We start from the raw sequence: 22,555 nt of genomic DNA on the forward strand, positions 1-22,555 counted from the left end.
TTGTTCTATTTGGACACGCCTTCAGAAATATGCCTACGGATAGTTAGTGTGTTAATGCATCTTTAACAAGCACTTACCAAAACATCAATTCATGATTAACTCATGAGTTACTACTCATTAGTTGACTACATGGCGTGAGCCCATCTAAAGTGAGGACTTGCTATGCTTTACAAAGCATTTATGAATGAGTTGCAAAGGCTAGCAGATACAACAGAAACACAAGTAAAACAAGTATTTGTAACCCTTATTACAATGTAGTAAGAATGTACATTTATGAAATAGCTCATAGTAGTGTTATGTAGTTGATATCAGTGTGAATTTGGACCAGAACCAGAAGAAAACTAGATTGGTAAGAGCCAGAGAATTGAACATCAATAAAGAGACTAGGAAACCAGGATACAGTTTGAGAAGTGTATTAATATACACAGAAACATGGCATACATACAGATAAACACAGATATGAAAAATAACTAAAATAATAAACGCACATAACAGAAACCCTTTTCAGTTCTATGAGCTCAATTGTTCTTTGATGACAAGAGTTCAGAGATGTTCAAAGTTGGGGCCCATATGACTTTGGTTTCTGTTTGTCCTACCACCATGAAGAAGGAATCCAGGGCAATCCGTCTAAGTTCAGAGTCTCCATCCTGTAGCTCGCCACCCAGCCAACTGAAATGGGAATCTCTAAACCCTGGAAGTCTCTGGGATCTGAAGAGTCGATGTGGTCCAATATCCCTCTGTGGACCGGACCTCCCGTGAGTAGCGCTTCTCAAATCTCCACATCCTCCACCTGTAGATAAGGCCAAATCAGTTCTCTCAATTACTATTCAGTAATAAAATCAATTGCTTAGGTTACAATGAAAAGAAAATGAGGTAATATTTCAGTTAACCCATATTGAAATATATAAATCTCTATTCAGTTGTACAACCATTCTTAAATTTCTTCTCTTGGGTATCAAAAGTATATAAATCCCTTTCAGGTATCAATAGTACATTTATATTAATAGGTAACCTTTATACAAAAAATACATTTCTAATTCACGTTTTATGGAACCTACCTTAGTAACATTAACACTATTCTTAACATAATTGCATAAATTGCATGTAAAAATCTCTCAAATTGTATTATTTTCCCATAACTTAAGCTAATGTTGTAATCTAGAGGCATTAAGACATGCGTGCTTATTTATCCCTCCCTGCACCGGTAACAGTAGAAAGAATGCACTAAAAATTAGCCTCTTAAAGTTACTTCTCCATAAACTCCAGTTAAACAATTAAACTCACAATTTGTACGAACATTCATTCAACAAAATACCCACAGCTAGCAATAGTGTTGAAAAGCAACATTACTTTCCATAACCAATAGATAGAATCATTAGCCTTTTCACAGGCAATACCTAGTACTCCGCTAGCCTTTTGTGGCTAATTACCCTATTAGCATATGAATACAGCACCTTAGCTGACCCGTTAGCTTTGCACTATTAGCACCATTCTCTTAATACATCCATGATTAGCACCGATTAGCATGGATGCTAGCGAACTCAAGGCCTAGTGCTAAGGAATGACTCACCATTTTAATGGAATTCACTGCCTTTAACTCCGTGACGACAGTGGATTCAGCCACAGCTCTCTTTCATTCTATTCACAACTAGGCATAGCCAGTATTAGATAGTATATAGTTTGTAGAATTGATTTAATTCACTAAATGTCATTCTTTTTTTCTTACCAAGTGAATAACAGCCGCTTACGTTCCGATGTAGCGCCAAAAGGGACGTGAGGAGACGTAAATCTAGCGATCTAACGTAGCCTAGTTGATAGCTGATTGGTCAGCTCACAGACCCAAGTTCACCCATTGGTTTACAAGCTCATCAAAGCTAAGTGAAAGTTAAATCATTTTCCACTATTTTCTCCCAAAGCTCTTACAACTACTTTTGACCACATTTTAATAACTTGGAAAACAAAAGGAATGTCTCAAAATAAAACAAACTAATATAGGGGTTCCATTATTGTTAACTTTGAAGGGCTTGTAAATAAGCCAATGGGTGAACTTGGGTACGTGAGCTGACCAATCAGCTATGAACTAGGCTACGTTAGATCGCCAGATTTACGTCCCCTCACGTCCCTTTAGGCGCTGCATCGGAAGGTCGTCTAAGGCTGCTGTTATTCACTCGCTAAGAGAAAAAGAACGACATTTAGTGAATTAAATCAATTCTACATACTATATACTATCTAATACTGGCTATGCCTTGTGAATAGAATGAAAGAGAGCTGTGGCTGAATCCACTGTCGTCACGGAGTTAAAGGCAGTGAATTCCATTAAAATGGTGAGTCATTCCTTAGCACTAGGCCTTGAGTTCGCTAGCATCCATGCTAATCGGTGCTAATCATGGATGTATTAAGAGAATGGTGCTAATAGTGCAAAGCTAACAGGTTAGCTAAGGTGCTGTATTCATATGCTAATAGGGTTATTAGCCACAAAAAGGCTAATGATTCTATCTATTGGTTTGGTTGATACCCAAGAGAAGAAATTTAAGAACGGTTGTACAACTGAATAGAGATTTAAATATTTCAATATGGGTTAACTGAAATATTACCTCATTTTATTTTCATTGTAACCTAAGCAATTGATTTTATTACTGAATAGTAATTGAGAGAACTGATTTGGCCTTATCTACAGGTGGAGGATGTGGAGATTTGAGAAGCGCTACTCACGGGAGGTCCGGTCCACAGAGGGATATTGGACCACATCGACTCTTCAGATCCCAGAGACTTCCAGGGTTTAGAGATTCCCAGTTCAGTTGGCTGGGTGGCGAGCTACAGAATGGAGACTCTGAACTTAGACGGATTGCCCTGGATTTCTTCTTCATGGTGGTAGGACAAACAGAAACCAAAGTCATATGGGCCCCAACGTTGAACATCTCTGAACTCTTGTCATCAAAGAACAATTGAGCTCATAGAACTGAAAAGGGTTTCTGTTATGTGCGTTTATTATTTTAGTTATTTTTCATACTTGTGTTTATCTGTATGTATGCCATGTTTCTGTGTATATTAATACACTTCTCAAACTGTATCCTGGTTTCCTAGTCTCTTTATTGATGTTCAATTCTCTGGCTCTTACCAATCTAGTTTTCTTCTGGTTCTGGTCCAAATTCACACTGATATCAACTACATAACACTACTATGAGCTATTTCATAAATGTACATTCTTACTACATTGTAATAAGGGTTACAAATACTTGTTTTACTTGTGTTTCTGTTGTATCTGCTAGCCTTTGCAACTCATTCATAAATGCTTTGTAAAGCATAACAAGTCCTCACTTTAGATGGGCTCACGCCATGTAGTCAACTAATGAGTAGTAACTCATGAGTTAATCATGAATTGATGTTTTGGTAAGTGCTTGTTAAAGATGCATTAACACACTAACTATCCGTAGGCATATTTCTGAAGGCGTGTCCAAATAGAACAATACATGTGTGTCCAGGTTCTGGTAGCCTTTGCAACTCATTTATAAATGATTTGTAAAGCATAGAAAGTAATCACTTTAGATGGGCTCACACAATATACTTAACTAATCATCAGTAACTCCTGAATTAGTCATGGATTAGATTATTGGTAAGTATTTGCAACAGATGTGTTAACACCCCAGCTAGTAGTTTAGGCCTTTTTCCAAATCATAACATTTTATTTATGACATGAACAAATGTAGTTGTAGATGGTCTGTTAATCATTAACTTACTAGTTTTAAACAACCTTTTATGTTCCTGAATACCTAGTTGATAATGGTAAAATTACTTCATTTACAAATGGTTAATGCATCATTTAGGAATTATTAAAAAATAAACTAAAAAAACATTTTACATGCGCTTACTTACTATGGACCAACCATTTACTAACTGTATTTACAAATGCTGTACTGATTAGAATGAATGTAGGAACTATGATTTACAAATGATAAACAAATAAATTACTAATAGTTTGTAGATAGTTTATAAAGGGAAAAGTATTTAATTCACCAATGGTTTTTGCAATGCTTATTAAGTGTCAGACTTCTATTTATAAACATCATTATTGAGAGCCTTATTTACTATGAACAATCCATTTATGAGTGTGTATACAAATGCTTTATTTATGAGAATTAGCATAGGAGCAATGCTTTACAAATGATGAACAAAGCATTTAGCAATAGTTAGCAACTTGTTTTATAATGGGAAAATTATTTCATTTATAAATGGTTGTTTCATTATTTATTAAGTATAAATCATGTACTTACAAACATATTTTTCAAGATAGGCCTATTTACTATGAACAAACCATTTATAACTATGTGAACAAATGCTTTATTGATGATGAATTATGTAAGAACAATAAATTAATAATGATGAACAAACCATTAACTAATAGGCTTGTTTATGATGAACAAACCATTTATAAATGTGTGAACAAATACTTTACTCATGATGAACTATGTATGAACAATTAATAAGTAATAATGAACAAACCATTAACTAATAGTTAACTAATGCTCAACAAATGATGACTTATGGATAGTAGAAGTTTGATTACATTATATTTTCGATTTGATTGCAGAATTGTTTTTAAAATAACAAATAAATAAGAATTCAATACATTACATCTATGTTATTTTGTCTTAGTTAGGAAAGTAATGTTTAGTTAGGAAAGTCTGGTGTCTTTAGTCTCTTCCACATGGTGGAAGGAAAGTATAAGGTGGAAGGTATGCAGTTTATTATTAATTCAACAATGGTATTGGATCGGTATCGGGTATCGACAGATACCCAAAGCCCTGGCATCGGGACTGAAAAAGTCGGATTGGTGCATCCCTAATGGTTATGCAACTAAATATTAGTGCAGTGATTCAAAGTAAAGCAAACCCTTGAGACATTTTTCAGTTCATACAGTAAATGTTTGTTTGTAAAGAAAAATGCAAATACTGCTATTTTTTTGAACAGCCTAATATTCCTTTTTCTTCACTTTCTGTAAAGGTAGAACACACACTTGATCAATTTTGGTCATGTTTTGATTTGGAATTGAATGTGCAGTGTTCCCAATGCATTGATATTATGGAATTAAAAACTATTCTGAGGATTTTGAGCATTATTCACTTTTTTAAACACACTACTGTTATTCTGAACACAACTGTAGTTTTGGGACTAGATTTGGAGATATTACAGAACATGTCAGGGATAGGTATTTCGTTGCACAAAAGTAGTTCCAGAAAAAAACTGCTGTTCTGTGGGTTGTCCAAACTAACAGAGATACTGTTTGTACAAAGTGACAATCTTTCAAAGCTGTGGAAGATGGAGGGCGTATTGAGAGTCGTATTGGAGTGGAGGCATTAATCAACAACAAAATTCAAAACAATTTTGACTTTTTATTAGCATACGCAAAAATGCTAATATTTCACTGGTTCCAGCTTCTCAAATAGGAATGCTTGCTGATTGTATTAGCCCTCTATGATAGTAAACGTGATATCTACATGGAGTGAAAGTAGACCGTAGCTATTTTTAAGACACCACTACGGGCTTTGGGGAGTTGTGATCTTTCACTACATTTGTTTGATTAATTAGCTAAACATTGGCAGATGACTGATAGTAAATAAATATGTCTCAGTTTATCAGGCTTATATCGTTGCTGTCGGGAGGAAACCTTGTATCTCCATATTTTGTCATTTAATTTTTTTTTTTTTTTGGGTCACCCTTTACATCTGTCTGTAGGTTTTAAGATTTGCAGTGCCTTCCTGCTGTGAGCAGTGTTGGAAGATGTATTGAGATCCTTGGAAATGTTACTTAAGTAAAATTATGTAAGTATCATCAGGAAAATGTACTTAAAGTATTAAAAGTAAAAGTACTCAAAGCAGAACTCTCCTCCCATTGTAGAAAGTGTAAAGGATCCAACCAGTTGTGTGTTTAATGGTCTAATCATTTCAGCTGGACTTGTAGCCGTTATATTGTTGGCTAGTTTACTTTAGAATAGAACATCAGATTTTATAACGCGGATTGATTTATAACGCGGATTTCGGTGCCTCATTCTGGTGCCACTGATATGTCTGGTCTTCTCTCTGATGCTCTGAAACAGACGTTGCAGGAAACAGAAACATCGCTGCACGTGACGCTATTTAACACTATAGTCGACAGCAGCTAACGTTAGCCTACCGCTTGCTAGTTAACACTATACTCAACAGCAGCTAACGTTAGCCTACCGCTAGCTAGTTAACACTATACTTGACAGCAGCTAACGTTAGCCTACCGCTAGCTAGTTAACACTATACTCGACAGCAGCTAACGTTAGCCTACCGCTAGCTAGTAGCTGGATTAAACACGGTTACAATGCTGACAGCTAACTCTAAACGGTGTAAAGTGTGACTGTGTTTTACTGTAGAGGATTCAACACCGGGATGTAACAATCTGCAGCTGCTGTTGTCGGAAAAACACAGACGGTGCGTTCAATGAAACTGGTAATTTACAGCCTCGTGGTGCATTCAAAGTTGTTGTTAAATGCCCTTTTCCCATCTGGTGGTTGTTTTTGTCATTCAACAGCTATTTACTAGTGAAATAAGTTATTGTTATAGTGATTACATTACTATTAAACATTTAATTTTGACGATATGGCCTTAGCAATAAACAAGCCGTTCTTTAATGTCGCCAACTGTTTAGTACCCTTCTTTTTTTAACTTTCTTAAAAAGTATCGGTTCAGGCACCGTTAAGGCACCGGTACCGTTTTAAACGTACCGCTTTAGCGCCGTTATCCAAACCAAACAATACCCAACCCTAATATTGACTCTAGATTCAAATGAGTGACTAGATTAAATATATAATAAACAAATACAAATCTTAAAATCAAGTTCATACAGTCATTTTCTTTACATTAATTTGATTCCCAATCAAGATACACTGGTAAGAATTGCTTTCCATTGTTAATATGTACTTAAAAACAGTTCTGAAATACAAAATAATCATGTGATAAAACATGCAATTAATCACGATTAACTATAGAAATTCAACGATTAATCGCGATTAAGAAAGTTTAATCGTTTGACAGCCCTAATGATAATATATAAATAAATTAGCCTTTATTGTTTTTTCCCTGAAAAGCAACGGTTTTGGACATAGGCGTTTTTTGCCCGTCAGCGATGATATATTTAACTCCTCCTCTCACTCAGTACATGGTGACATCACAGCTCAGTGTGCTCAGGAGTGCAACAGACTTTAACATTCAACCAGAGAGGGCAGTAAACAGCCTGTTATTTAAAGCAGTCTGATGGAGTTTAGTCAGTATTATCTTCCTCTACAATCAATACAACCTTGATTTATTTATTGATGCGTTATTTGAACCGGTATTAATAATGCAGTATGTGGATGTACTATACTGGTATAGTAGCTGCAATACATTGCCATAATAAAAACCCAGCCACTGATTTCAGAAACAGCAACATTGGCCCCAGGCTTTAAAAGGTTGGTGTCAGGTATCAGTTGAACCATAATTATCTCATAATGTTGTATAGATGTTGCATGATGTACCGCCTCTACACAATACATATACCTCGGTCATGGCCGTCACAGAGCCAATATGGCTGAAAATAGCCAGGAATGTAATATGAAAATCTGCTCCGTAACTCGGATGACCAACATAGAGTGCACTGCGTGCGCTGCGTGTGTGTGTGTGTGTGTGTGTGTGCTGTGTGTTTGGGAGGGCTGTGGAAGAGGTGGGGTGGACTGAGCCAGGAGGGAGGGTTAGCTTTTTTCATCTCCACCTAAAGGAATACTGCACCATTAGCGAGCCGTCCATGCCGCAGAAACCCCCCTGTAGGACCCCCACTGATGTCAGCAGAGAGAGAGAGAGAGAGAGAGAGAGAGAGAGAGAGAGAGAGAGAGAGAGAGAGAGGGGGCTGTCGTTGCATGAGAGGCTATCCAGAGGCAGAGAGGTGGAGGAGAGGCGCGCTGCTACAGCTCTGCTGTACTGTGAATGGAAGGAGGAAGCAGCAAGTTGACAGCTGAAGCTTACCTCAGCGAATAGTGCCGCAGATCTCACCTCCTCCTCTTCCTCTTCCTCTTTCTCCTCCTGTGCTCTTGCCCTGGGAATAAACCACCTGCTCTGCCGTCTCGCCTCCTCTTCATTGCCAATTACTTCCCCGCCCTGTGTTGACGGCATCCAAAATCGGGATGCGGACCCAGCAGGGCTCGGAGGGGGGCGTGCCCATGTCTGGGGGCAGCTGTGGCAGCAGCGGCAGCTCAGGGCTGTCGCCGGGCTCCGATTCGGACGGAGGAAGCCCGACAGCCGCGGGGTCGGACAGCATGGTGGACGGAGCGCTCGGGGTGGGTGGATGTATGGGCGGAGGCGGGGGAGCAGGTAGCTTGGGTGGAACACTGAGGGGGGTCCTGTCTCGTTATTGGAGCTTGGAGAGTCTGCACTCGACCACAGGTAAGTGCCTTCCACACACACACGACACAGCTCCGTGCAGCGCTCCCTACGAATCACTGGATTGCAATAAGTCGTCTGTTTAATGCACATGGATTTGACAACATGTGCACACTGACACACTGCCAGGAGGTTAGTGTGTCAACCAAGGTTGGATTGGATGTGCTGTGTGTGTGTGTGTGTGTGTGTGTGTGTGTGTGTGTGTGTGTGTGTGTGTGTGTGTGTGTGTGAGCGTCATGCCAGCAGTTCCAGCGGTTCCAGGGTAGGTGCTGTGTTGATGTGTTTGGGTGGGCCGGCTGCTTCACTTTCTAGTCATGCAGAAAGAGACAGAAAACACCGTCAGCGTCGCCTTTCACAGCGCAATTTCTCATTGTCTCCTTATCATTGACTTCAGTCTGTGCGCTTATCTGCTACACACGGGCAGCTGTGTGAGACTCACTCATGGTGGCCCTCAGGTAGCATGAAGAATCTGACTGCCCACCCCCAACTCTCAGAACATGGGCTGGGTATCATTGGAAGTCTTTCAAAATCAGTGCTGAGATTTTTTTGAAACCATATTTCCGGACATTTTTGCCTTGTTATTTTAAAGTGGCAGCACATAGATGACGGGGCAGAGAGAGGAGAAATGATATGCAACAAAGTTTTCCCAGCCAGAGTCAAACCAGCAATATCGTGATTATGGTTCTGAGCTCTGGGCCACCAGGATGCCCATGTATTACTTTGTTCTATTTCTTACTCTAAGAGACATAAGCATCCATAAATTCATTTTTTAAGACATCTCTTTTGCAAACACTAAATGTCTGTACACAAGCAATTATTCAAAGACCTAGACATGAAATAAAATAGTCAAAAATCAAAGATATTACATTTTATGTAATTTGCAGATATAAAACAGAGACAATTCTTACATTTTAGAAAATAGAAACACTAAATGTTTGACTTTCTACTTGATAAATACATACAAATGATTAATGAAGTTTGTTAACAAGCCCTCATAGGGTTCAAAAACCCTATGGGAAATCGAGGAAGAGATAGAGTGACCCTGCCCGGAGGAAGCCCGGGGCCTCCGTCTGAAGCCAGGCCCAGATGGAGGGCCCGTCAGCAAGCGCCTGGTGGCCGGGTTTGCCACGGAGCCCAGCCGGGCACAGCCAGAAAAAGCTACGTGGCACATGTGTGGCGGTGAAGGTCAGGGGCCTCGATGGACCAGACCCGGGCGGCAGAGGCTGGCTCTGGGAACGTGGAATCTCACCTCTCTGTGGGGGAAGGAGCCAGAACTTGTGCGGGAGGTGGAGCGCTACCAGTTGGATCTGGTGGGGCTTACCTCTACGCACAGTCTCGGTTCTGGAACCATACTCCTGGATAGGTGTTGGACTCTTTTCTTCTCCGGAGTTGCCCAGGGTGTGAGGTGCCGGGCAGGTGTGGGGATACTCACAAGCCCCCGGCTGAGCACCGCTATGTTGGAGTTTACCCCGGTGGACAAGAGGGTCGCCTCCCTACGCCTGCGGGTTGTGGGGGGGAAAACTCTGACTGTTGTTTGTGCATATGCACCAAACAAGAGTTCGGAGTATTCGGCCTTCTTGGAGACCTTGAATGGAGTCCTGTATGGGGCCCCAGGGGAGGACTCCATAGTTCTGCTGGGGACTTCAACGCGCACGTGGGTAATGATGGAGATACATGGAGAGACGTGATTGGGAGGAACGGCCTCCCTGATCTAAACCAGAGTGGTTGTCTGTTGTTGGACTTCTGTGCTAGTCATGGATTGTCTATAACAAACACCATTTTCGAACATAGGGATGCTCATAAGTGTACTTGGTACCAGAGCACCCTAGGCCGAAGGTCAATGATCAATTTTATAATCATTTCATCTGATCTGAGGCCGTATGTTTTGGACACTCGGGTGAAGAGAGGGGCAGAGCTGTCAACCGATCACCATCTGGTAGTGAGTTGGGTCAGGGGGTGGGGGAAGACTCTGGACAGACCTGGTAAGCCCAAACGGGTAAATTGGGAATGTCTGGAAGAGGCCCCTGTCCGACAGACTTTCAACCCACACCTCCGGCGGAGCTTTTCGTGCATCCCTGTGGAGGCTGGGGGCATTGAACCTGAGTGGACAATGTTCAAAGTTTCCATTGCTGAAGCTGTGGCGGGGAGCTGTGGTCTTAGGGTCTTAGGTGCCTCAAGGGGCGGTAACCCTCGAACACTGTGGTGGACACCGGTGGTCAGGGAAGCCGTCCGACTGAAGGAGTCTTTCCTGGGATATGTTATCCCGGAGGACTCCGGAGGCAGTTGCAAGGTACCGAAGGACCCGAAGGGCTACAGCCTCTGCCGCGTAGTCGGGGTGGAGAGGGGTTGTAGTTCGGTGGGCTGGGGATCTCATCGCTGCTTTTTGCAGATGATGTGGTCCTGATGGCATCATCGGCCTGTGACCTTCAGCACTCAGTGGATCGGTTCGCAGCCGAGTGTGAAGCGGCTGGGATGAGGATCAGCACCTCTAAATCGGAGGCCATGGTTCTCAGCAGGAAACCGATGGAGTGCCTTCTCCAGGTAGGGAATGAGTCCTTACCTTAAGTGAAGGCGTTCAAGTACCTTGGGGTCTTGTTCGCGAGTGAGGGGACAATGGAGCGGGAGATTGGTCTGAGAATCGGCGCAACGGGTGCGATATTACATTCAATTTATCGCACCGTTGTGACGAAAAGAGAGCTGAGCCAGAAGGCAAAGCTCTCAATCTACCTGTCAGTTTTCGTTCCTACCCTCACCTATGGTCATGAAGGCTGGGTCATGACCGAAAGAACAAGATCCAGGGTACAAGCGGCCGAAATGGGTTTCCTCAGGAGGGTGGCTGGCATCTCCCTTAGAGATAGGGTGAGAAGCACAGTCATGCGTGAGGAGCTCGGAGTAGAGCTGCTGCTCCTTCGTGTCGAAAGGAGCCACTTGAGGTGGTTCGGGCATCTGGTAAGGATGCCCCCTGGGCGCCTCCCTAGGGAGGTGTTCCAGGCACATCCAGCTGGGAGGAGGCCTCGGGGAAGACCCAGGACTAGGTGGAGGGATTATATCTCCAACCTGGCCTGGGAACGCCTCGGGATCCCCCAGTCGGAGCTGGTTAATGTGGCTCAGGAAAGCGAAGTTTGGGGTCCCCTGCTGGAGCTGCTACCCCCGCGACCCGATACCGGATAAGCGGACGAAGATGGATGGATGGATGGATGGATGGATGAACAAGCCCTATTTTGTGTCTACATATTTGGTCGAAATTTAAACAAACTTATATCTGACTTTCTGACATTTGTTTGTAAAAACTACCATGCCTTATTGTCTAAAATGGCTTTTCAATAATAAAAAAATAAATAAAAGTAACTCAGATGTTGCTCCACATGTTTTAGCGCGTTTTATGACGGAGAAGACAAAAACCAACTTAAAGCAGCCATATTATGCTCATTTTCAGGTTCATAATTGCATTTTAAGGTTGTACCAGAATAGGTTTACATGGTTTAATTTTCAAAAAACACCATATTTTTGTTGTACTGCAGTGCTCTCTCTCACTGCTGCAGATCCTCTTTTCAGCTGGTCTCTGTTTTAGCTACAGAGTGAGACCTCTTTTCTTCTTCTTCTTCTGTACTATCTTTGATTGCACTGCACATGCTCAGTAGCTCAGATGTAGATCATGTCAGCTAGCTAGCTCCATAGACAGTAAAAGAAAGGCTGTTTCTACAACTTCGGTCAGTTACAAGGCAGGATTAGCTGGGAGACTTCTAAATGAGGGTGCACATGTAAGTAGTTCTTTTGTAGATTATGGTGAACTTGTGTGTGTTGTAGCAGTGCTTTGCTATTGAGAATGAGGTAGCATGCTAGCGTTAGCATGCTAACGCTACGAGCTAATGGTTGCGGTTAGCCTGCTCGTTTCGGCTTGTGACATCACAAGCCGTGCCGATTTTGAACAGCTCACCCAGAGACTGAAAGCAGGACACATTCAGAAACCGTATCTCACTCTAAACAGCATGGATGGATTTTTTTCAAAGTTTGTGTGTGTGTGGAAGCACCAGAGACACAACATAACACCCCAAATCCCAGAAAAAGTGATTTTTTCATAATATGGGCACTTTAAGTCCTGCTAGAGGTATAGCTAGCTTAGCAGATCTTAGTAGCTGCTATCTGTTTTTTTTACACTAGTCAATGTCATGTGATTTGGTGTGGTAAAGCTACATTAAAATCACATATAGGCTACTTCAATGTGTTGCATTGTGGATCAATGCATTATATTGATGTCAATAGGAGAAGTACTTGGACAGGGTTAGGGTTAGGAGTTAACCCTAACCCTAACCTGAAAACTTTAAACCTTTTTTTCTCAACTTTTCTGCTTGTGTAGTTACTGCACCGTGCCTTTTCTAGAGCAGTATTTAGGTCAATAGACATTTGTGTTTTTCCCTTTATTAGGGATTGACCAATTATCATCTTAGCCGATTATCGGGGCCGATATTTGGCAATTTGCAGATTATCTGTATCAGTGTTTTTTTTTTTACTGATAACCAAAATAATAATTAAATAAATAAAATAAAATTTAAATAATTAAATAGTGTGCTACCTTGGCTCTGTAAGCAGTCTGCAACACCTGCAAACAAACTTCATAGAGCTATTTTTGTTTTTATTTATTAGTTTAAAGTTTCAGTTTTATCAAATAATTGCTTAAAGCATTTAAACAAACTTTTGTGTTGGAGTTTGTAACATTGGCCTTTAAAATAACAGTATCGGTCGACCCCTACGCTATATGATATGCAGCAAATACTGGTTTTGTTGAGGTTTCCGTGTCATCAGCAGCAGTTTTGCTCATTGACACTAGCTGCAGGCCTGGTAGTAGTGGTCTTATAATGCAGTCTCTTTGCTTGTGTCTGGCTTGTTTGTTCATGGACCTTTTGCATCTCAAAATTTATGTGCTTTATGTCCACTTTCTCACCTGCCTGACCTATTTATACCTACATATAGTTGTTGTCATGGGACTGTGTTTACTGTAGCCTTCGGAAGAAGGACCATCGCAGGGTTTCTGCGGGGTCTTAAAAAAATCTACCATTTCAAAATCCAAATTTTAGGCCTTAAAAAGTCTTAAATTTGCTGAAGTATTGTGTTCTAGGTCTTAAAGAGCTCATTTTATGCTCATTTTCAGGTTCATAATTGTATTTAGAGGTTGTACCAGAATAGGTTTACATGGTTTCATTTTCAAAAATCACCATATTTGTGTTGTACTGCAGCTCCTCTTTTCACCCTGTGTGTTGAGCTCTCTGTTTTAGCTACAGAGTGAGACATCTCACTTCTGTTCCATCTTTGTTGGGAGTTGCATATGCGCAGTACCTAGGTGAGGACTACTAGCCAGTCAGAGGCAGAGTATGAGGGTGTGCCCTGACAGTACCTAGGTAAGGACTACTAGCCAGTCAGAAGCAGAGTATGAGGGTGTGTCCTGACAGTACCTAGTTAAGGACTACTAGCTAGTCAGAAGCAGAGTATGAGGGCGTGCCCTGACAGTACCTAGGTAAGGACTACTAGCCAGTCAGAAGCAGAGTATGAGGGCGTGCCCTGACAGTACCTAGGTAAGGACTACTAGCCAGTCAGAAGCAGAGTATGAGGGCGTGCCCTGACAGTACCTAGGTAAGGACTACTAGCCAGTCAGAAGCAGAGTATGAGGGCGTGCCCTGACAGTACCTAGGTAAGGACTACTAGCCAGTCAGAAGCAGAGTATGAGGGCGTGCCCTGACAGTACCTAGGTAAGGACTACTAGCCAGTCAGAAGCAGAGTATGAGGGCATGCCATGCTAGCTGCTAGGTGAGCATTATAACGTGTGTTACAAAGTGACCACGTTTGTCTCTGAAGTAAAGGCTGGACTACAATAGAGCTGTTTGGAGCAGTTTGTGAACAGTGTTTTCTGTTGGAGATGGTAAGTCCCTTTGGGGTGGACTTTGGTTCTTTTTCACTTTGTAAACCTATAACATGCACAAAAAAGATATATAACACAATAAAGGAAAGGGGAAAGGCCAAAAAGCATAATAGGAGCACTTTAAATAATTTTGAAGAGGACTTAATTTTCCTACGTCCATGCAACGCGGCCTCTAATGCTCATTCTTTTTTTATTCCATGGTGTTGTAGTTCTTTCTTTCGCTAGTCCAAATATAATTCCGCTGTATTACGACTACAAATGAGACCAACTTCCAACTTGTATTGCAGCCAATCAGCTTTCATGTTATTGGTGCGAGTCTCTTTCAGATTGTACCACAGACATAAAACAGATTTTATTCTTCAGCTATTTGGAAGTGCAAGTTTAGCGATACTTGGCTTGAAAAAAACTGAATTCAGGGCTCAGTTGAAGTTGTGATAGAGGTCTTAAATTTCATTCATAATGGTCTTAAAAATGTCTTAAAAAGTCTTAAATTTGACTTGGTGAAACCTGCAGAAACTCTGCATCAGCTCAGGACTATGTACAGATGTGAAATGCAAAGCTGGGAGCAGCAAAATCAGTGGAGCCTACCTGGTTGAAATGGCATCACATTAGCTTTATCATGACTATTAATTGTTGTCATTGGAGCTTTGTCAGACTCTCTCTGTGTGTGTGTGTGTGTGTGTGTGTGTGTGTGTGCGTCTATGCGTGTGCGCTGAGCTGTGGTTTTTAACTTGGAAAGGAGATGGAGATGCACTGTAGAGTGGGAGGAGGGGCGGATACGGCACTGAATATTCCCATTGGAACATTAGCAAGTGTTAGGGTTAGGTGGAGGAACAAGCATATGTGTGGCATGCTGTTGCATGTAAACACATTACACACACAATTATGAAAAATGCAATATAACGACATTTTAATTGTGATTAAGATTTTGGCTCTTAATGATCACAAAAACACCAAGGAAGTCATCAAGGAAAACAATTATTTTGCACATTACGTTTGCAGATAAACTCTTCCTTTGTCTTGTGTGCTGAATGGAAAAGTATTGAGGAAAATGTCACAGTTCTAGGTGTTTTCACTGTGGATTTGTTTAACTGTTTCAATGTTTTTTTAAGTTCCATACTGTACATGCAACATCTTTCCAAAAGACAATGAGGAATCGGGTTAAATTATCCTAATTTTAATATTGACCAAAATAATCTTGGTTATGATTTTTTCCATAATCAACAGCCCCGACACACACTTGGACTACCGTAGTACAGTACATGTAAATAACTGTGTCTAGCCACATATGGTATAGGGTATATACAGACCTGTCCTCGAATGCTGTTTCTTCTTTCTCATTTCTTCTGTGCAGCCACAATTGTGCTTTCTGTCATATAGACACACAGCAACAAATATGTGGGCCTCATAATACAGACTCTCATTTGAATGTACTATCAATACCCAGGCCTGAAAGCCAAGTTTTTATCTATGGCATGAAGTACTAAACTATGATGAGTAGAAAGCAATGCGTACACCACTTGCTTTGTCTCCTTTGTGGTGCGGGGAATTAATTTCCCTCCAAGATCCATTTCCAAAGAAAGAAAATTCACGTCACGTCTGCATTGCTTTATTCGGCCGGTCGCTGACGACAAAGGACCTTGCTCAAGACTGAATAAATAAAAAAATAAATGATAAACCAATGCAGAGGTGACGAGTGTGTGCAGGGATTTTCTTCCGTTTTTTCTTTGCGAATTAAGTAGTAATCCTCCAATTCATCGATTATGTCTCAGTAGCGATGAGGCTAGGATAGAGACTGTCCTCACCAGACAAACAACATTATTGGTTCAAAAAAATTTTTGGTAATTTTGGTAAGCGACTTCTTGTAGCCATGCAAATGATGACTGTGGTCTGTCAGCAGTAGGGCTGGGTATCGCTCCGAAATTTCCGATACCAGTTCCAATACAGTGACTTTGGTACCGGTTCCTATGCGATACTGTTTTCCATATCATTTTTACAGTATATATATATATATATATATATATATACGTATTTGGAAACAAAGGAACAAATCTCGCACTCTGCTCTTGCTATAGCATCACTGTTAATTAACAAAAAACTTTTCGGTCCCTTTCGGACCTTCATCAAGAGTACTTCAAACAACAAACACAACCGGGCTTGAATACATTTTGCCGCTCCCATTCTGTGTCCCCAGGTGTGGGACAATAGACAATCACTGGGAGTATCTCTCAATCAACACACGTGTCACTTGCAGCATTTGACATTCACACAGGCAATTGACATTCCAATTTAATTGCAATACTACATACAGCAATTTCCTATACATGTCAGGAATATACAGTGATTCAAAAAGTCTTTTAACTTGTTGGCACTTAACCTCTAACAATACTTGGATACATGTTTACATGTGTGCAAATACATCCATCCATCCCGTTTTCATTGCTATAATACACAACCATTTCATTTCTACATACTCACATTTGTTTTAATTACAATACATATTCTGTTTAAAATCCATTAGCCAATGTGATACATCTTCAGATAAATATCCATTTCAATGACATATTTCAAATTTATATCAATAACTGTATTTATTGTGTTTATAGTGGCTAGTTTTTCCTACGTGTCTCTACAACATGTAACGTTAGACAGCCAATCATAGACATTATTAGATCTTGGTAGAAGCATGCTGCGTGCTGATTGGCTCACTGACGAGATTTACTCCTTTGGTATTGGAATTGGGTATTGAATGACGAGGGATTTTTTTGATACTCAATACTTCAGATACAATTTAGTCGGTGCCTAAAAAGTATTGGATTCGGTACCCAGCCCTGGTCAGGAGCAAAGGCAGAATAAGCGTGATGTTGTAATAGCAGGGTTACGACAAAGCATGTGAGTTTTTAGATCATAGACCACAACACTTTGACTAACGTTAGCTTGGAGAGCTAATTTACCTGTTTGGCACACACTAGTCTCACATTGCCAGACCTTCCTCCACAGCGCTGCGGAGGAGGGTCTGGCTAGTCCACACAGCATTCCGGGATGGGAGAAAAACGTGCTCTGGTTTATTGGCATTTCTTTAGACCAATCACAATCGTCTTAGGTGGCCCTAAGTGCCGGAAGGAGCTACGGTCTCTCTGCTAAATAGCCTCCGGAAGGAACTTGTTTTGCTGGAACATGTGTACGTTCAAAAGTAGTTTTAGTCGTGCAACAGAAAACTCAGATTGGACAGATAGTCTAGCTAGCTGTCTGAATTTACCCTGCAGAGATCTGAGGAGCAGTTAACCATAGTCCTCAGAAATCCACCGGAATTTAGAACGCCAACACAAAGAAAGAGGAAGGTGACGGACATCTGGCCGAAAAGAAGGACACCCTGCAGAAATTTTCCAGGCTGCAACGGAGCAATCCTGGAAGTGGAACGTCATGGTTAATAGCAACACCACAACAGGACCAAAAATAAGCACAGCAGACGTCAGATTGGTCGGACCTTCATGTTTACAGTAACTATATCACTAAATGTTACAGTTATGGCTGACAATTACATCAGACTTGGAAAAAAGGAAAATCCCCCACACTTCTCTTGCTGCAGCATCACCATTTATTAAAGAAAACTAACATTTCCGTCACTCTGGACCTTCGTTAAGAGTATTTCCTCCATCTGCACCCAGGAATTGTTGGATGTGCAATTTCTTTTTTTTTCTTTAAAAAATGAAAATGACAATAGAAATAAACAAGTTTGCAGATTTCACATATCTCCGCAATTCAAATCAACAGCCACTTGTCTACCCAAAAGTGATTTTTGTGTTAACGCAACGTCACAGTTATTCGGTCTATAGTTTTAAGATTTCCCTTCATTGGAAGTGAGAAGCCTAGAACAAACCATGAAAAACAAACCCAGAGCAGAAAGTACACTTAAGTATCTGGACAGGGATGTCCAGATACATTTGGTGATTATAGTGTAAGTAGTTTACCAATTCTGAACCTTGAGTCTATTTCCTCAGCCCTTGTTAGAGTGAATCCTCATCCATTCGCAGTCACACAGCGTGATGCTGCTCTCTCCCAGCAATAGTGCATCCCGTCCCCTACAGGACTCTGTCACACTTGACCTCAGTGCACCATTACTCAAGTCACTTCCTCCTCTTGCACTCAGTGCTGCATGGCCCCCAGTGACAATAGAGTTTCTTCCAAATGATGCCACAGAGATATAATGTGTGTAAACCTGTGTGTGACTGGCCCATGCTTGTGTTAACTCTTGCCTCTGTGTGGGCCTGGAAATGTAAGCAAGGCCAGCTGGCAACTGGGCAGCACACTGTGTAACACAGTCACACGCACACACACACACACACACACACACACTCACTCACATGCACACACGCACAAACACACACACACACACACACACACACACACACACACACACACACGCATGCACGCGAGGATACACACACAAACAAACATACTATCAAATGTCCTCATCTGTGGGGCAAGAAACAGTGAGGGAGGGATGTCTGAAAGCATCCATCACAAAAAATGGGAGGCACAGGGCTCTCTGGGAAATAGGTCGCTGTGGAACATCCATTCAGCTGGAGGCGTCTTTGAGTTCTACCTCTGCTGAAGTTACTTAGTTGAGAGGGGGGGGTTCAAACAAAGGACAGAACTACTGCAATGATTCCCCTAGTTTTAACTACTTTGCCATCTCAGCCATCACTTTAGCTCAGCAGTGTGTGTTGATGACCAAAGTAACAGATCTGTGTCACTGCATTGTGTCAACTTGACAAAATTAGAATCAAATAGCCAGCGCAGCCACCTGCTGCCACCACGTTTGCACTGGAAACATTGGAGGCACCAGGGGCAACTGCTCGCTGTCTGAAAGTACTTTGAATGCTAGCGTGTCAATTAAAGCCGAAATATGTGAAAAACGTTCAAATTTTGCATGGCAGATAGAGAATTATACCGTTTTTACCAAAACGGATGATTTTGTTTTCCATTTTAAAACTTTTGGTTGCTTTTTGTACTCAAATTACATGACAGGAATCAGAACAGGGATTTTATGAGAAAACTGCAATTAAATTTAAATACACAACCCCAAATTACTTGGTTTGGTTCTGAGAGCTGGTTTCACTTTGGCTCCAGTTCCTGTTTGGGAAAGTACCTGACTCATTACTCTCTGATGCTAACAAGTCTCTTAGTAGGGCTTTCCCGAATTCCATTGTTTTGGGCTTCGGAGCTTCTGTAATAATCAACAGCGAGAATTCAGCCAGACATTTCTCCGTTCTCGGCTGAGATGGACCACACAGCGCTGCAGTGTTTCAGTCTTTACACTGCATAAATTAGCCTAGCGGCAAGCAGACTTTTCCTCTGCTCATTGTTGAAACAGAGCAACTATGATATTGGTAGCGAGAGCAAGAAGTTAGCGGACTCCTGAGTCGGTGAAACAGATAAAAGGCGAAGAGAGAAACGCGAGGGTAAATGATAGCAGAACGTAGTAAAGACTCTCACACTGAGCTGAAATGTGTCTTTAATGTTTAAATATCTGTACAGTCCAATATTTGGTTTCTCTCAGTGAACCTTGGATCTCCCCTTGCTCTTTTATAAGCAACGATTAGTGTAGAAAACATTTAGGTGATGTAAGCGGCTTTTTGAATTTTTAGCCGGTCACTTTTGCTCACCAAAATAAAATTTTGTCAACTGCAAAATACATCAGCTGTATGTAATTAAAGTGAAGTCTGGCTAAAGTGAAACTTACAGGTTGTTAATTTGCTCTTGTACTGTAAGCTGTTGTTTGCACTCAGCCAAACATTGTTTGGAAAGGAAATAAACTTAACTCTGTCACCCCCACTCTATAGCCACGAGTGGACCGTGTGCAACCATCAGCTGATCGCGTCATTTTTCCGCTGCCAGAAATTAAATGTTCCTTCATATCTGATCTAATCAGGAACAGTGTCTCCAGTATTTGGACCAAGTAGCTTGAGAAAAACAAAAAAAAGAATCAGTAGTCTTCAGCTGTTATTTAATGTTTCAGATACACGAGGGCTGGGCGATATGGAGAAAATCTGATATCACTATATTCTTGACCAAATACATCAATATCGATATTGCGATGATATTGTAGGGTTGACCCTTGTTGCTTTCACAAAATATTTGTTTTACAATGAGATTTTAGATAAACAATCACCAATAATGTGGTAAACAGCTTCAAGTGAAATTAGAGAAAAAAATAAATCCTTTGTTTCCAGCTATATACTGACTATGTTTACATGCGTGCACAATAATAGTGTGATGTTAAAACAAATCTGCAATTCTAAAAATGATATTCCCTCAAAATGTTTCACAACAGATAACCTGAGAAAATGGAGTTAGTAAATGTTGCTTGTTATTGTCAGTTTAGACAACACCGTATCACCGGATATCACCGTATCTCGATATATGATTTCATCACGATATGATTCCATTGAAAGACGATAAATCGTCATATTGAATTATCGACCAGCCCTAAGATGCATAAACATAATATCACACCGTCTGCTGCTCACCTCAGGTTCAGGTCAGAACTTTATGACATGACACTCAGGACTGTTTCTGCCATGTCAGCCAACAAAAGATGATTACAGATCATTGAATATTGTTTTTTGGTGGTAAAACTTCAGTTACTTGCAAATGTTAAAAAAATAGATCAGAGTCTGTACAGGATTTGAATTTGATAATATGGTATCAAACCTAAACCCCTTGACAGGCGTTACGCAGAGTATCGCGCTAAAGATGATGAGAATCCAATATTGCACAACATTTTTCCTTCCGGAGTTTGACGATGATCAATATAATGCAGTAGAAGTCAGCCCTGCCGTGAACTCGAGTGTCAAAACAGAAGGATGATCTAAAGTGCTGGGAGCAATTAGCTCTGCTTAATGGCGTTGTTGTCTCCAACCAGCCCATTATGTCATGTCAGAGGAGCATAAAAGAGATACAACAGTGTGGTGGTGGTGGTGGTGGAGGGACACATGATGTCATGTTGCAACTGAAGTGAGAGGTTTATCCACGAATCAATAATCTCCAGTGTTTTTCCTTCCAATAAAGATTCATTAAACAGTAAATTAACTGAAATATTTCATATTATCAATCTACAAATCATATTTGTACTCTTGGGGTCTCCTAGAATAGGTTACATGCTTTGATGTTCAAAATACATATGTTCCTCATACTGCCCATTGCTGCAGCGCCTCCATCTGAAACACTCCGTCTGAGCTCTTGGCCCGACTTCCCGAAAAGCCCAGTCTGCTCTGATTGGTCAGCTGGCCCATTCTATTGGGATTGGTCAACCAAATTCAAACAAGCTACTGGGTGTGCTGTGCTTGCTCAGGCAGGACCAATGGGCAGCACAGATGATAAATTGGGCTGGCATTCTCAACTAGTGACATCACTTATGGAGGAATTTCAAACAGGAATGTGGATGAGGCGTTTTCAGGCAGTTGAGTGAAGTTGAGTCTGTGAGAAATTTCCATTTCCATTTTTTTTTAGGGCTGTCAATCAATTAAAAAATGTAATCTAATTAATTACATACTCTGTGATTAATTAATTGAAATTAATCGCATACATAATTAACGGTGCCTGAACTGATACTTTTTAAGAAAGTAAAAAAAGAAAAGAAAAAAAAGGGTACTAAACAACAGTCGGTGACATTAAAGAACGGCTTGTTTATTGCTAAGGCCATATGGTCAAAATTAAATGATTTAATAATAATGTATAACAATAACAATAACAATAACTTATTTCACTAGTAAATTGCTGTTGAATTACAAAAACAACCACCAGATGGCAAAAGGACATTTAATAACTTCAAATGCACCACGAGGCTGTAGTTTACCAGTTTCATTGAACACACCATCTGTGTTTTCTCCGACGGCAGCTGCAGATTGTTACATCCTCTTCTTATATACTGTCTATGGTTACATCCCGGTGTTGAATCCTCTACAGTAAAACACAGTCAAACTTTACACCGTTCAGCGTTAGCTGTCAGCATTTTAATCGTTTTTAATCCAGCTACTAGCTAGCGGTAACGTTAGCTGCTGTTGAGTATAGTGTTAACTAGCTAGTGGTAGGCTAACATTAGCTGCTGTCGAGTATAGTGTTAACTAGCTAGTGGTAGGCTAACGTTAGCTGCTGTTGAGTATAGTGTTAACTAGCTAGCAGTAGGCTAACGTTAGCTGCT

General features: G+C 40.9%; 1 protein-coding gene and 3 long non-coding RNA genes across 6 annotated transcripts in view; 2 read left to right on the forward strand and 2 right to left on the reverse strand.

Annotated features, from left to right (window-relative positions):
* The window catches only part of arhgef4 (Rho guanine nucleotide exchange factor (GEF) 4), a 196,806-nt gene that overhangs the window by 96,524 nt on the left and 77,727 nt on the right, over positions 1 to 22,555 (forward strand). Inside the window, exon 1 of one of the 3 annotated variants that reach the window (XM_031307783.2) lies at positions 8,153 to 8,438. The exons of the other annotated variants lie outside the window; for them this stretch is intronic. Coding sequence (XP_031163643.1) covers positions 8,180 to 8,438 — 259 coding nt within the window. The 5' untranslated portion in view covers positions 8,153 to 8,179. Of the gene's footprint in view, positions 1 to 8,152; positions 8,439 to 22,555 lie in introns of those variants that run through there. 3 annotated transcript variants of the gene reach the window in all.
* LOC116055769 lies at positions 741 to 1,842 on the reverse strand. The gene is made up of 3 exons (XR_004106400.2): positions 1,727 to 1,842; positions 1,571 to 1,638; positions 741 to 790 (listed from the first exon to the last, which is right to left on the reverse strand). It is a non-coding gene; the product is annotated as an uncharacterized LOC116055769 (long non-coding RNA).
* LOC116055768 lies at positions 2,119 to 2,727 on the forward strand. Its single transcript, XR_004106399.2, has 2 exons — positions 2,119 to 2,324; positions 2,678 to 2,727. It is a non-coding gene; the product is annotated as an uncharacterized LOC116055768 (long non-coding RNA).
* Positions 7,612 to 21,820, reverse strand: LOC118494331. Its single transcript, XR_004896456.1, has 3 exons — positions 21,763 to 21,820; positions 10,135 to 10,137; positions 7,612 to 7,624 (listed from the first exon to the last, which is right to left on the reverse strand). It is a non-coding gene; the product is annotated as an uncharacterized LOC118494331 (long non-coding RNA).

The sequence above is a fragment of the Sander lucioperca genome, chromosome 23 (assembly GCF_008315115.2).
Source record: "Sander lucioperca isolate FBNREF2018 chromosome 23, SLUC_FBN_1.2, whole genome shotgun sequence".
NCBI classification, from domain to species: domain Eukaryota; kingdom Metazoa; phylum Chordata; class Actinopteri; order Perciformes; family Percidae; genus Sander; species Sander lucioperca.